This window comes from Babylonia areolata, chromosome 31 (genome assembly GCF_041734735.1).
Source record: "Babylonia areolata isolate BAREFJ2019XMU chromosome 31, ASM4173473v1, whole genome shotgun sequence".
NCBI lineage: Eukaryota > Metazoa > Mollusca > Gastropoda > Neogastropoda > Buccinidae > Babylonia > Babylonia areolata.
In genome coordinates this window covers 13,762,459-13,774,958 of record NC_134906.1, presented here as the reverse complement: position 1 = coordinate 13,774,958, position 12,500 = coordinate 13,762,459, and the positions used below count along the sequence as shown (strand labels likewise).

Here is a 12,500-nt window from a genome sequence, read left to right as displayed (position 1 = left end):
TCCATCCATACATTCGACACACACACACAGTACAGCGTTACAAATATACCTACACAATCAACTAACCACTTTCATGATTGAGAGGGGGTCTAGAGGAAGTGCTGCTGGAAGAGGAAAGTCTTGAGGTTAAAGGAAGGCAGTGAGGGGCTGTGACGGACGTGGTGAGGCAAAGAGTTCCATATTTGATCAGCAGATGATGAAAAGGCTCGACCACCGTGCTGTTCTGTTTTGTATTTGGGGACACGGAAGGTTCTATCATCGGCAGCAGAGCGAAGAGAACGGGAGGGTACATAAGATTTGAAAGATGTCAGAGAGGTATCGGGTGCAGTTCCACAAATGACATGGTAGCAGAGACAGGCGGCTTTGTATTTGATTCTTTGCTCTATGGGTAACCAGTGCAACTCTTTTAGAAGGGGTGTGCAATGTGCGGATCTTTTTGCTTTATGAATCAGTTTGGCGGCGGAGTTTTGTACCTGCTATAGTGGTCTAGGAGTGTTTGCGGACTTCTGCGTTCACTCGTATGCACACGAGTGGGCTTTTACGTTATGACCGTTTTTACCCCGCCATGTAGGCAGTCATACTCCGTCTCGGGGGGTGTGCATGCTGAGTATGTTTCCATAACCCACCGAACGCTGACATGGATTACAGGATCTTCAACGTGCGTATTTGATCTTCTGCTTGCATATACACACGAAGGGGGTTCAGGCACTAGCAGGTCTGCACATATGTTGACCTGGGAGATCGTAAAAATCTCCACCCTTTACCCACCAGGCGCCGTCACCGTGATTCGAACCCAGGACCCTCAGATTGACAGTCCAACGCTTTAACCACTCGGCTACTGCGCCCGTCGAGTGTTTTCGGACAACCGATACGAGTTGCAATATCTGGAGACAATCATGAACTAACTAGTGTTTTGGTTGCGTCGAGTATTAATTTTTGTTAGTTGCATGAAATACGTAAGCATCATCTTCGTTCGTGGGCTGCAACTCCCACGTTCACTCTATGCACGAGTGGGCTTCTACGTGTATGACTGTTTTAACCCAGCCATGTAGGCAGCCATACTCCGTTTTCAGGGATGTGCTTGCTGGGTATGTTTCCATAACCCACCGAACATTGGCATGGATTTGAACCCGGGACCCTCAGATTGAAAATCCAACGCTGTAACCACTCGGCTGTTGCACCCGTCGATATAGGTATGACATTTTCATTCACATACGTTAAAAAAGAACAACAAACAAAAACAAAAACAAAACAAACTCATGGCTGGCTTGGCTCTGGCAAAGATGGGCACTTTCTATTCTAATTATCAATTGTAATTTTTTTCACTTCTCATATTGGGCTATAATGAAGATGGTGATGAAGAAAATGATAGCAATGATAATCGGTCATACTGATAGTGATCATAATCATAACAGCAATATTAGTTTGGTTCACGTGTTTGTTTGGTTTTTTTTGGGTTTTTTTTTAATGATATATCATTACTATGATTATCAATATAGTATTTGCCGTGGTTAGTACCCCCCCACCTCACCTCACTCCCACCCCGCCCTCACCACCCACCCCTTCGATCAATCTTTAACGTCTTTGCAAAAGGAAAAACCTACATACCAACCTGTCCACCAATTAACAAGTAAAACTCGTCCTCAAACCTTCCTCAACCAGTCACTGGAGTGATGGCGTAGAGGTAACTCATCCGCATAGGAAGCGAGAGAATCTGCTCGCGATGGTTCGAATCACGGCTCAGCCGCCGATATTTTCTCCCCTTCCACTAGACTGAGTGGTGATCTGGACGCTAGTCATTTGGATGAGGCTATACACTAAGGTCCCGTGTGCAGCATGCACTTGGCGCTGGTGAAAAGAAAACAACAAACAAAAAAACAAAACAAAAACACTGCAACAAAAGGGTGGTTCCTGGCAAAATTCTGTCGAAAAATCCACTTCGACAGGAAGAACAAAACTACACGCAGGAGAAAAAAAATTACAAAAAAAGGGGTGGCGCTGTAGTGTAGCGACGCGCTCTCCCTGGGGAGAGCAGCCCGAATTTCACACAGAGAAATCTGTTGTGATAAAAGAAATACAAATACAATCGTTATCCGCCATTTAACAATTTTTTTTTCATATCTTTTTTTTTTAATTCTTTTTTTTTCAGGGTGGACCTGACCCTCCGAGGCGTCCAATCAACGACGGGCCTGGCCACAGTGGGTGGCATGTGCGGCGCGCGCACCCGCTGCTCTGTCTGCGAGGACAACGGACTGTCCGTGGGGCTGACCCTGGCCCATGAGACTGGTCACTCGTGAGTACTATGTTTGGCAAGGGGGGCAGCTCGGTTAGGCTTTGGTTGGTGGTTTGATTGGCTTGGTTGATTTGATTGATTGCCTGTGGTAGTTGGTTGATTGGCTGGTGGGCTGGTGGTGGTTGGTTGATTGACTGGTGGTTGGTGGTTGGTTGGCTGGTGGTTGGTTGATTAGCTGGTGGTTGGTTGATTGGCTGGTGGTTGGTTGGTGGGTGGTGGTTGGTTGGGTGGTGGCTGGTTGGTTGGTTGGCTGGTGGGTGGTGGTTGGTTGGCTGGTGGTTGGTTGATTAGCTGGTGGTTGGTTGATTGGCTGGTGGTTGGTTGGTTGTTGGTGGTGGCTTGTTGGTGATGGTTTGGGTGGTTGGTTGGTTGGTGGTGGTTGGGTGGTTGGTTGGTGGTGGTTGGGTGGTTGGTATGGTGGTGGATGGTGGTGGTTGGCTGGTGGTGGTTGGTTGGTTGGTTGGTTGGTTGGTGGTGGTTGGTTGGCTGGTTGGTTGATTGGGTGGTGGTGGTTGATTGGGTGGTGGTGGTTGATTGATTGTAAGTGGAGATGGTTTTCAGTGTTAGTTTCAGTTTCAATAAGGCGTCAGAACATGCGGACTGATCGATATACGCAACACCACATTTGCTTTACTTAAAGTCTTAACTCCCGAGAGCAAGGTTTCGGTTGCGCATGCGCACTAGAGCCTATCCATAAAAGGGAAAGGGGCGGAGTTTATCTATAAAAAGCGCGAGCACGTGTCCGGTAGAAATGTAAACATGTGGGAGGTGAAAGCAAAACAAAGACCGACTCACTGTTAGCGGAGAAAGATATCCGTGTACTCCTGCCACACAATGTGGTCGTTTACGGTTGCCAACGTCGAGGGGCTGTCTGCATGCTTTCCAATTCTCACCGGACAGTACCACGTGCTGGTGCTATTTTTATCTGACAGACACGTCTAGCGCAAACACAAACGGCTCTAGCTCCGCCCCTTTTCTCTGCATTCAAATTTTGTATTACGTGTAGCTGACACATTTTGTACTTTCCAAAGTCAATTCAGGTCTAGACTGGAAGCTGCTAGGCAAATCTCGCTCTCTGCCATAAATGAAGCCAAACCGTAGCTTTATAAGGCTTTTATTTTGAATAAACCTTCTCCGACGTCACAGTGTCAGACTCTGGTGAGAAACTGGCTTGATTCAAATCGCCCGCCATTTATAGTCCGGTTCAGGCTTTAAGATACAAACCAAAACGATGAAAAGGACGGAAGCGGATGTTTGACCTGTGCATAGACTCAACGCATTATAGTCAGCCCACCAGATTCTAAACAAGTTTCAGTTTTCAGTTTCATTAGCTCAAAGAGGCGTCACTGCGTTCGGACAAAATCCATATACGCTACACCACATCTGCCAAGCAAATGCCTGACCAGCAGCGTAACCCAACGCGCTTAGTCAGGCCTTGAGAGAGAGAGAAAAAAAAGGGTAAATAATAGATAAATACAAAAAGTACTACTACTATGTATAAGGCGCAAAAACTTTAGTCAACTATAAGCGTACATAAATAAATAAATAAAAAAGTCTAAACAACACAGTAAACAGGTATAATTGGAGCTAGAAGGCACAGTTTGATTGTTTCATAGATTAACGGTTGGTTGGTTGGTTGGATGGATGAATGGATGATTTTGAATGCTGCATGTGTATGACTGATTATTTTATGTGTGGTTTACTCTCAAGTTGAGCATTTTAGTATTTTTGTCTACTGATTGTTTTCGACTGTGATTATTGATGGTTTAAGTCGACATTTAAGCATTGTATACATTCCTCCCTCCTTCCCTCCCCCCCTTCTTCCTTCTCCTCCCCCCTTCTTCCTTCTCCTCCCCCCTTCTCCCTCCTTCCTTTTCTCCTCCCCCTTCTCCATCCTTCTGCTCCTCCTTTCTCCTCCCCCTTCTCTCCCCTTCTCCTCCTCCTTCCTTCTCCTCCCCCTTCTCCCCCCCTTCTCTTCCCCTCCCTTCTCCCCCTCCCTTCTCCCCCTCCCTTCTCCTCCTCCCTCCCCTTCTCCTCTTCCTTCATTCTCCCCCTCCCTTCTCCTCCCCCCTTCTCCTCCCCCTTCTCCTCCCCCTTCTCCTCCCCCTTCTCTCCCCTTCTCCTCTTCCTTCATTCTCCCCCTCCCTTCTCCTCCCCCTTCTCCTCCTTCATTCTCCCCCTCCCTTCTCTCCCCCTTCTCTCCCCTTCTCCTCCTCCTTCATTCTCCCCCTCCCTTCTCTCCCCCTTCTCTCCCCTTCTCCTCCTCCTTCATTCTCCCCCTCCCTTCTCCCCCTCCCTTCTCTCCCCTTCTCCTCCTCCTTCATTCTCCCCCTCTCTTCTCTCCCCCTTCTCTCCCCTTCTCCCCCTCCTTCATTCTCCCCCTCCCTTCTCTCCCCCTTCTCTCCCCTTCTCCCCCCTCCTTCATTCTCCCCCTCCCTTCTCTCCCCTTCTCTCCCTCCTTCATTCTCCCCCTCCCTTCTCCCCCTCCCTTCTCTCCCCTTCTCCTCCCCCTTCTCTCCCCTCTTCTCTCCCTTCTCCTCCCCTTCTCCTCCCCTTCTCCTCCTCCCCCTCCCTTCTCCTCCCCTTCTCCTCCCCCTCCCCTTCTCCCCCTTTCTTTCCTTCTCCCCCCTTCCTTCTCCCTCCTTCCTTCTCCCCCTTCCTTCTCCGTCCTTCTCCTCCCCCTTCTCCCTCCTTCCTTCTCCTCCTCCCTTCTCCCCCCTTCCTTCTCCTCCCCCTTCTCCCTCCTTCCTCCTCCCCCTTCTCCCGTTCTACTACCTTTATTCATTATAAAGCATCCTGCAATCTGCATTGTGTGTGTGTGTGTGTGCATGGCAGACTGGGCATGTCTCATGACGGCCTCAACAATGACTGTGAAGACGGAAAGTACGTGATGTCCACCAACGGAGGAGGGGCGTCCACCGCCTTCTCCTGGTCCGCCTGCAGCCTTCGGTCCTTGGACCGCTTCCTGGCGTGAGTGCTTGGCTTGGTTTGGCTTGTGTGACTTCCTTGGCGGAGTTCCTGGCGTGAGTGTTTTGACTTGTGTGATGTCCTTTGTGGAATTCCTGGCGTGAGTGTTTTGCTTGTGTGATGTCCATTGTGGAGTTCCTGGCGTGAGTGTTTTGCTTGTGTGATGTCAATTGTGGAATTCCTGGCGTGAGTGTTTTGACTTGTGTGATGTCCTTTGTGGAATTCCTGGCGTGGGTGTTTTGACTTTTGTGATGTCCTTTGTGGAATTCCTGGCGTGAGTGATTTGCTTGTGTGATGTCAATTGTGGAATTCCTGGCGTGAGTGTTTTGACTTGTGTGATGTCCTTTGTGGAATTCCTGGCGTGAGTGTTTTGCTTGTGATCTCCTTTGCGGAGATCCTGGCGTGAGTGTTTTGCTTGTGTAATCTCCTTTGCGGAGTTCCTGGCGTGAGTGTTTTGCTTGTGTGATCTCCTTTGCGGAGTTCCTGGCATGAGTGCTTGGCTGTACTTGTGACGACCTTTGCGGAGTTTCTGGCTGTGAGTCTGCGTTACTCGCGAGCCCTTGGCGCAGTTTTTCTGGCGTGAGTCTTTTACTTAAAGTTTGACTCGTTGGCGGAGTTCCTGGCGGAGTTCCTGGCGTTACTTATGACTCCTTGTCGTAGTTCCTAGTGAGTATTTGCTTTGCTTGTGACTCCTTTGCGGAGTTCCTGGCGTGAGTATTTGCTTTGCTTGTGACTCCTTTGCGGAGTTCCTAGTGAGTATTTGCTTTGCTTGTGGACTTCTTGGCGAAGGTTCTGGCGAAAGTCTTTGCTTTGTGTTTTGGGAGTTCCTGGCGTGACGTTTTCGGGTTGCTTCCCTTTTCACTCCTTGAAAACAGTTTGGTTTTATTCGTCTGAAGTAACCATTAAAAGACTTGAGCACACCACTTTAAATCGCCTCTATGCTTTGCGCTATATAATGCACACACGGAAAAAGATTACAACACGCCTTTAGACATAGCATCACATACTAAATCGATAAAAGAAACTGCTCAAGTTAGAGCGACAGAGACAGTACATCAATGGAATTGATGCATCCTGAATCAAATCAAAACGCAACACCCGGAGGAACGCTCACTCAGTCTGGCTCCGCGACTAAGCCATTATTGTCGTTAGTAGGGGGCTTAGTAGGTGGTGTCCTAAGTACGTTAAAACGGAACAGGCACCACCGAACACCACCGAAGTGACTCGGCAGCAGTGCAGGGTCTCCTCTGGTGTGTGGCCTCCTGGCGACCTAACATCGATAGTTCCCTGTGGACTGCCAACGCTGGAACTGCGACGGACGAACCCGGGTGTGGCCGTGTATGGGGGGGCTCTAAATGAGCGGCGTGGGAGTAATGCCACTGAAATGGTGCAGATGGGGCAGCACAAAAAAAAAAGAAGAAAAAAACCCAACACCCGTGTACTGCAGTCATGCTGAGCTAGCTTTTGTTCAACTTCCCAAGCATTGCATACGTTTTTGCTGCAGTTCAGAAAGACAGTATGAGGAATGGGGGGGAAGAAACAAGTTCTAAAAAAAACTTGTTGGGTCCGAAGTGTCAGTATATTTGATATATTCTCTCAATCATAATGCATTTATTGCTACAAACCAAAGTTGTTCAGAAATGAATGATAATAAATGTTTGGGTCCGAAAGTCGTACTTATCGTCAGTACGCTTGGTATATTCTCAATCTCAGTGCATTCGTTGCAACAAAAGTTGTCAGAAAATAGATATATCGTTTATCGTCGGTACGTTTCATATATTCTCAGTCTCAGTGCATTTATTGCTACAAAAGTTGTCAGTCAGAAAGACCCCAAGTTTGAGTAAAACATTTACATAATGGAGAAAAGGTTCCGTCATAATTAAAATATCCGAAGTTCTAAAAAAAAAAAAAAAAAAAAAAAAAAAAAAAAAAAAACACTTTTGGCATGGGTGAAGTGGTTGCTTTCTAAAATGCGAGGTTGTTTTTTTTTTTAAGCGAGTTTCTTTTAAACCGGAGATTGTCATTTAAAATAAAAAATATTTGACAGGACTCGTTTGGGTGAGGAAAAAAAAACCCACCTCGTGTGGTGTGTGTGTGTGGGTGTGTGTGGGTGTGTGTGGGGTGTGTGGGGTGTGTGGTGTGTGGGGTGTGGTGTGTGGGGGGTGTGGGGTGTGTGGTGTGTGGGGTGTGGGGTGGTTGTGTGTGGTGTGTGGGGTGTGTGGTGTGTGTGGTGTGTGGTGTGTGTGGTGTGTGGTGTGTGTGGTGTGTGGTGTGTGGTGTGTGTGTGTGTGTGTGTGTGATATACACACACCTCGCGTATAAGAACTTTTTTCTCTCTAAGTTACCTCAAGGCACGGGGTATAATGGAGATCGTTCCACCTTTCAGGTCGAGCAGGGCGGACTGTCTGAACGACCAGCCGACAGGCGCCATAGCGTTGCCCACGGATCTGCCTGGGGTGGTGTATGACGGGGACGAGCAGTGTGAACTGTTCATGGGCCGGGGATCGACCCTCTGTCTGGGCACCAACATGGTGCACGGGGTGAGTTAACAGACCAGGTGGTTTGATTTGATTTGAGTCGGTCTCTCTCAAACTTATTCTACGGTGTGACGCTGTTGGTGCGTTTTGGAAATGTTTTTATTCATATTCTGGTTATTTAATCGTTTTGTTGTAATCCTTCATACTCTTCTCCAATAGGTGTGAGGATGATTAAAACTTGAAACTTGTCCCGCTGACGGGAGCGAAAGGGGCCCGGTGGTTAATTTTGTATTTTGTATTTGTATTTCTTTTTATCACAACAGATTTCTCTGTGTGAAATTCGGGCTGCTCTCCCCAGGGAGAGCGCGTCGCTACACTACAGCGCCACCCATTTTTTTGTATTTTTTCCTGCGTGCAGTTTTATTTTTTTCCTATCGCAGTGGATTTTTCTACAGAATTTTGCCAGGAACAACCCTTTTGTTGCCGTGGGTTCTTTTACGCGCGCTAAGTGCATGCTGCACACGGGACCTCGGTTTATCGTCTCATCCGAATGACTAGCGTCCAGACCACAACTCAAGGTGGAGGGGGAGAAATATCGGCGGCTGAGCCGTGATTCGAATCAGCGCGCTCAATTCTCTCGCTTCCAAGGCGGACGCGTTACCTCTAGGCCATCACTCCACTGCCAATTAACCCCTTGATTGCTGAGTGTGCGTGTTGTCAGAGAAGGGCTTTTACCTAAGACAGGCGTATGACAAGTCCTGTGATTCCTCCCAAAAGGACGTCCAAATAGATCATGGTGACTGTGACAGCCTGACCTGTCACTGATAGCTCATTTCTTTCTCATCGGGTGTCCGCCGCTGAAATGACAAATGCATTTATGTATCTATTATTTTTATTTTTATTTATTTTATCTATTATATATTTTTAAAATTATTTTACTTGTTCATATGTCACTCACACTAAGTCTCTTCCACCCCCTTCCCTCACTCCTGCCCTCTGACGCCCTGCCCACCTTCCCTCACCCTTCCCTTTCAGAACCCTTTCTTTCCCTCATACATTCACACTGACAGTTCTACTCACCCTTTGGTTTTTTGTGCCCTTTCCTGTGACTTCTCATCACTTTCCTTTCCTGAACTTTACTCTCTCTCCCTCTCTGTCTGTATCTTTCTGTCTGTCACTCACTCATTTCATTTCCCTGAAGAAGAGCTTGTGGCTCGATACGTCGCCTCTTTTATCATCCCCTTAAAACTCTCTCCATACGAACGGCGAAAGAGACGACGTTAACAGCGTTTCACCCCAATTGCCATCAAAATATTGCAAGCGGAAGGCTCTTATACTGAAGAGGTGAATGTTGACAAAGAATACCACAAATCTGACGACGGAAGCTAAAGGTTAGGTCATTCAGACACCCACTGGACATCCGAGGGGTCTGTGTAGAGAAGAGAGGTTTCAGTTTCAGTTGCTCAAGGAGGCGTCACTGCGTTCGGACAAACCATATACGCTACACCACATCTGCCAAGCAGATGCCTGACCAGCAGCGTAACCCAACGCGCTTAGTCAGGCCTTGAGAAAAAACAAAAAACAAAAAACAAACAAAAAACAACAACGGGGGAATAAATAATAGATAAGCTTACATAAATAAATAAATAAATGGATAATAATTATAATATAGAAAAAGGTAGTAGTAATAATAATAGTAATACTAATAAAATGATTAAAAAAAAAAAAAAAAAATAAGACAACAATGATGATAAATAAGCGAATAAATGTAAAACATGAAGACACACATTCACACACACACCCACACATGCACAACAGAAATCCACCAAACATGCAGTTTCACAGATATGAAAGCACAGTCAAATAAGAGAAGAGAGGACTGGCCGTACTGAGTTAAGTCAAGTCGACTTTTACCAAGATTCTTTTAGTCTACCCTCCCACTGACAAATGCAAAGTCCTGACGCGCTCTGAGTTTGCTTGCCGCCACCACCACCACCCCCGTCCTCCCCCCTCCCCCCCATATCCATTCAACCCCCCACCTCTCCTACCTTTTTTAAACGATGACATTCAAAGGTGAAAATTAAAGTATTGACGAAATGTCTGTTGCCATGATGTGTGATGGAACATTGAGCGGAAAATTCCCCTCCGGATCTCTCTCTCTCTCTCTCTCTCTCTCTATATATATATATATATATATATATAAAATATCATTATCATATATATATAATTTTTTATGTACTTTCTGATAACGGTGGTTGTGATGTTATAATTTCTGTTTTTGGTGATAACCAGAGCATACGTGTGTGTGTGTGTGTGTGTGTGTGTGTGTGTGTGTGTACGTATATGTATGCATGCGTGCGTGTGAACGTATATGTATGCATGCGTGCGTATTCGCATAATGCATTTGCATTCGTGTATGTGCGTGGAGGTGGGAGGCAGGGGGGGGGGTATGTGTGCACGCATGTTTGTGTCGTATTTATTCTCACGTGTGTGTGTGTGTGTGTGTGTGTGTGTGTGTGCATTCAGGACGAGTGCAGCCACCTGGTGTGTTTTGACCCGAACCGCCCAGGGACATGCACCGCTGATTCAGAGCCCCGCATGGACGGCACCATGTGCGGAAACAGGAAGGTAATATATAAACGTCAAAAGTCAGAAAGATTTTATTTCGTGATGGTCTTAAATTGAATAAGCAACGCCCCCGAAAACGGGAGTATGGCTGCCTACATGGCGGGATAAAAACGGTCATACACGTAAAAGCCCACTCGTGTACATACGAGTGAACGTGGGAGTTGCAGCCCACGAACAAAGAATAAGGAACAATTGCGGGTTTTTTTGTTTTTTTTTTATCGCAACAGATTTCTCTGTATGAAATTCGGGCTGCTCTCCCCAGGGAGAGCGCGTCGCTACACTACAGCACCACCCATAGTTTTGTATTTTTTACTGCGTGCATTTTTATTTTTCCTATCGAAGTGGATTTTTCCACATAATTTTGCCAGGAATAACCCTTTTGATGCCGTGGGTTCTTTTACATGCGCTAAGTGCATGCTGCATACGGGACCTCGATTATCTCGGCCAGAAGCTGATCATTAGAGTTTTGCCCTAAATTGCATTTTCACACTTAGCCAATAGGGCTTGAGGACAGTCGGCATTTTGGGATGGCCCCCAGAGGGCCAGCTAGCGCCCCCCCCCCCCCTCAACCCCTCCTCTCCCTTCCCACCAACCACTCTCCCCGCCCCAAGGCTGCAACACTAAGAGCCAATGCAATTACTGTATCCTATTTAGAGAGTCTCTCAGTCCTTCGCAAAAAGACGAAGCTGTAAATGAATTTCCATTGCAGTGGAGAAACCAGTGATCATACAGCTTCCACTTTGCTGTTGTTGGCCAAACTGTAAGCTTATGTTAAATCTCTGAGCCGAACGTAAGCCATTTTCCAGTTCAGAATCAAGAGATCGAACTTGTATATTTTGATGGTTTCTTCACACCATCTTGCTCGGCACAACTGGTAGAATACTGCCGTTCCATGAGCTTCTTGTGTCACCGAACCAAATACTGCCGTTCCATGAGCTTCTTGTGTCACCGAACCACATACTGCCGTTCCATGAGCTTCTTGTGTCACCGAACCAAATACTGCTGTTCCATGAGCATCTTGTCACCGAACCAAATACTGCCGTTCCATGAGCTTCTTGTGTCGCCGAACCAAATACTGCCGTTCCATGAGCATCTTGTCACCGAACCAAATACTGCCGTTCCATGAGCTTCTTGTGTCACCGAACCAAATACTGCTGTTCCATGAGCATCTTGTCACCGAACCACATACTGCCGTTCCATGAGCATCTTGTCACCGAACCACAACGTTGACCGGGACAGGGACAGTTGATGCTGTGCACAGAAAACCGATTTCTGGGATTGGGATTTCTGTTGTATTGCATGGTATTGTACTGTGTTGTGTTGTATGGTATTGTACTGTGTTGTATTGTGTGTATTGTACTGTGTTGTATTGTATGGTATGGTATTGTACTGTGTTGTATGGTATTGTATTGTACTGTGTTGTATGGTATTGTGTTGTGTTGTATTGTATGGTATTGTGCTGTGTTGTATTGTATTGTACTGTGTATGGTGTGGTATTGTGCTGTGTTGCATGGTATTGTACTGTGTATGGTATTGTACTGTGTATGGTGTGGTATTGTACTGTATTGTATGGTATTGTGCTGTGTTGTATGGTATTGTATTGTGCTGTTGTATGGTATTGTATTGTACTGTGTATGGTGTGGTATTGTACTGTGTTGTATTGTATGGTATTGTATGGTATTGTACTGTGTTGTATTGTATGGTATTGTACTGTGTTGTATGGTATTGTACTGTTCTATGGTATTGTACTGTTGTATTGTATGGTATTGTATTGTTGAATTGCATGGTATTGTACTGTTGTGTTGCATGGTATTGTACTGTCTAACAATTCAACAACTAAACAACGATGGGATGACAAGTTTTGATCCCTCTCACTAATTTACTAATAATTCAAGCATTAAACAATAACGCGATAACAAATTATTAATCAACTTCACAGAAAAATCACTTATCTTTGCTTTGACGCTTGTAGGCTGTCTTTCACATACACATACATACTGGCCATAGTGGTTTTAACACTTGACCGTTTCGGCCCTATACCCAATTTCAAATACTGCCCACACACACTTCTCTCGTGGTGGGTCCGCCAAGTATTACACAACTACAACGGTCCATCTGCGCGCGCTCCCAGCTGG

The 12,500-nt window shown here is 46.3% G+C and overlaps 1 protein-coding gene across 2 annotated transcripts in view; it reads left to right on the top strand.

The window, feature by feature from the left end:
- The window catches only part of LOC143276012 (A disintegrin and metalloproteinase with thrombospondin motifs 15-like), a 75,105-nt gene that overhangs the window by 19,962 nt on the left and 42,643 nt on the right, over nucleotides 1-12,500 (top strand). For both annotated transcript variants that reach the window (XM_076580390.1, XM_076580389.1), the window contains exons 9-12: nucleotides 2,150-2,293; nucleotides 5,129-5,263; nucleotides 7,647-7,800; nucleotides 10,264-10,365. In XM_076580390.1, coding sequence (XP_076436505.1) covers nucleotides 2,150-2,293; nucleotides 5,129-5,263; nucleotides 7,647-7,800; nucleotides 10,264-10,365 — 535 coding nt within the window. The remainder of the gene's footprint in view (nucleotides 1-2,149; nucleotides 2,294-5,128; nucleotides 5,264-7,646; nucleotides 7,801-10,263; nucleotides 10,366-12,500) is intronic.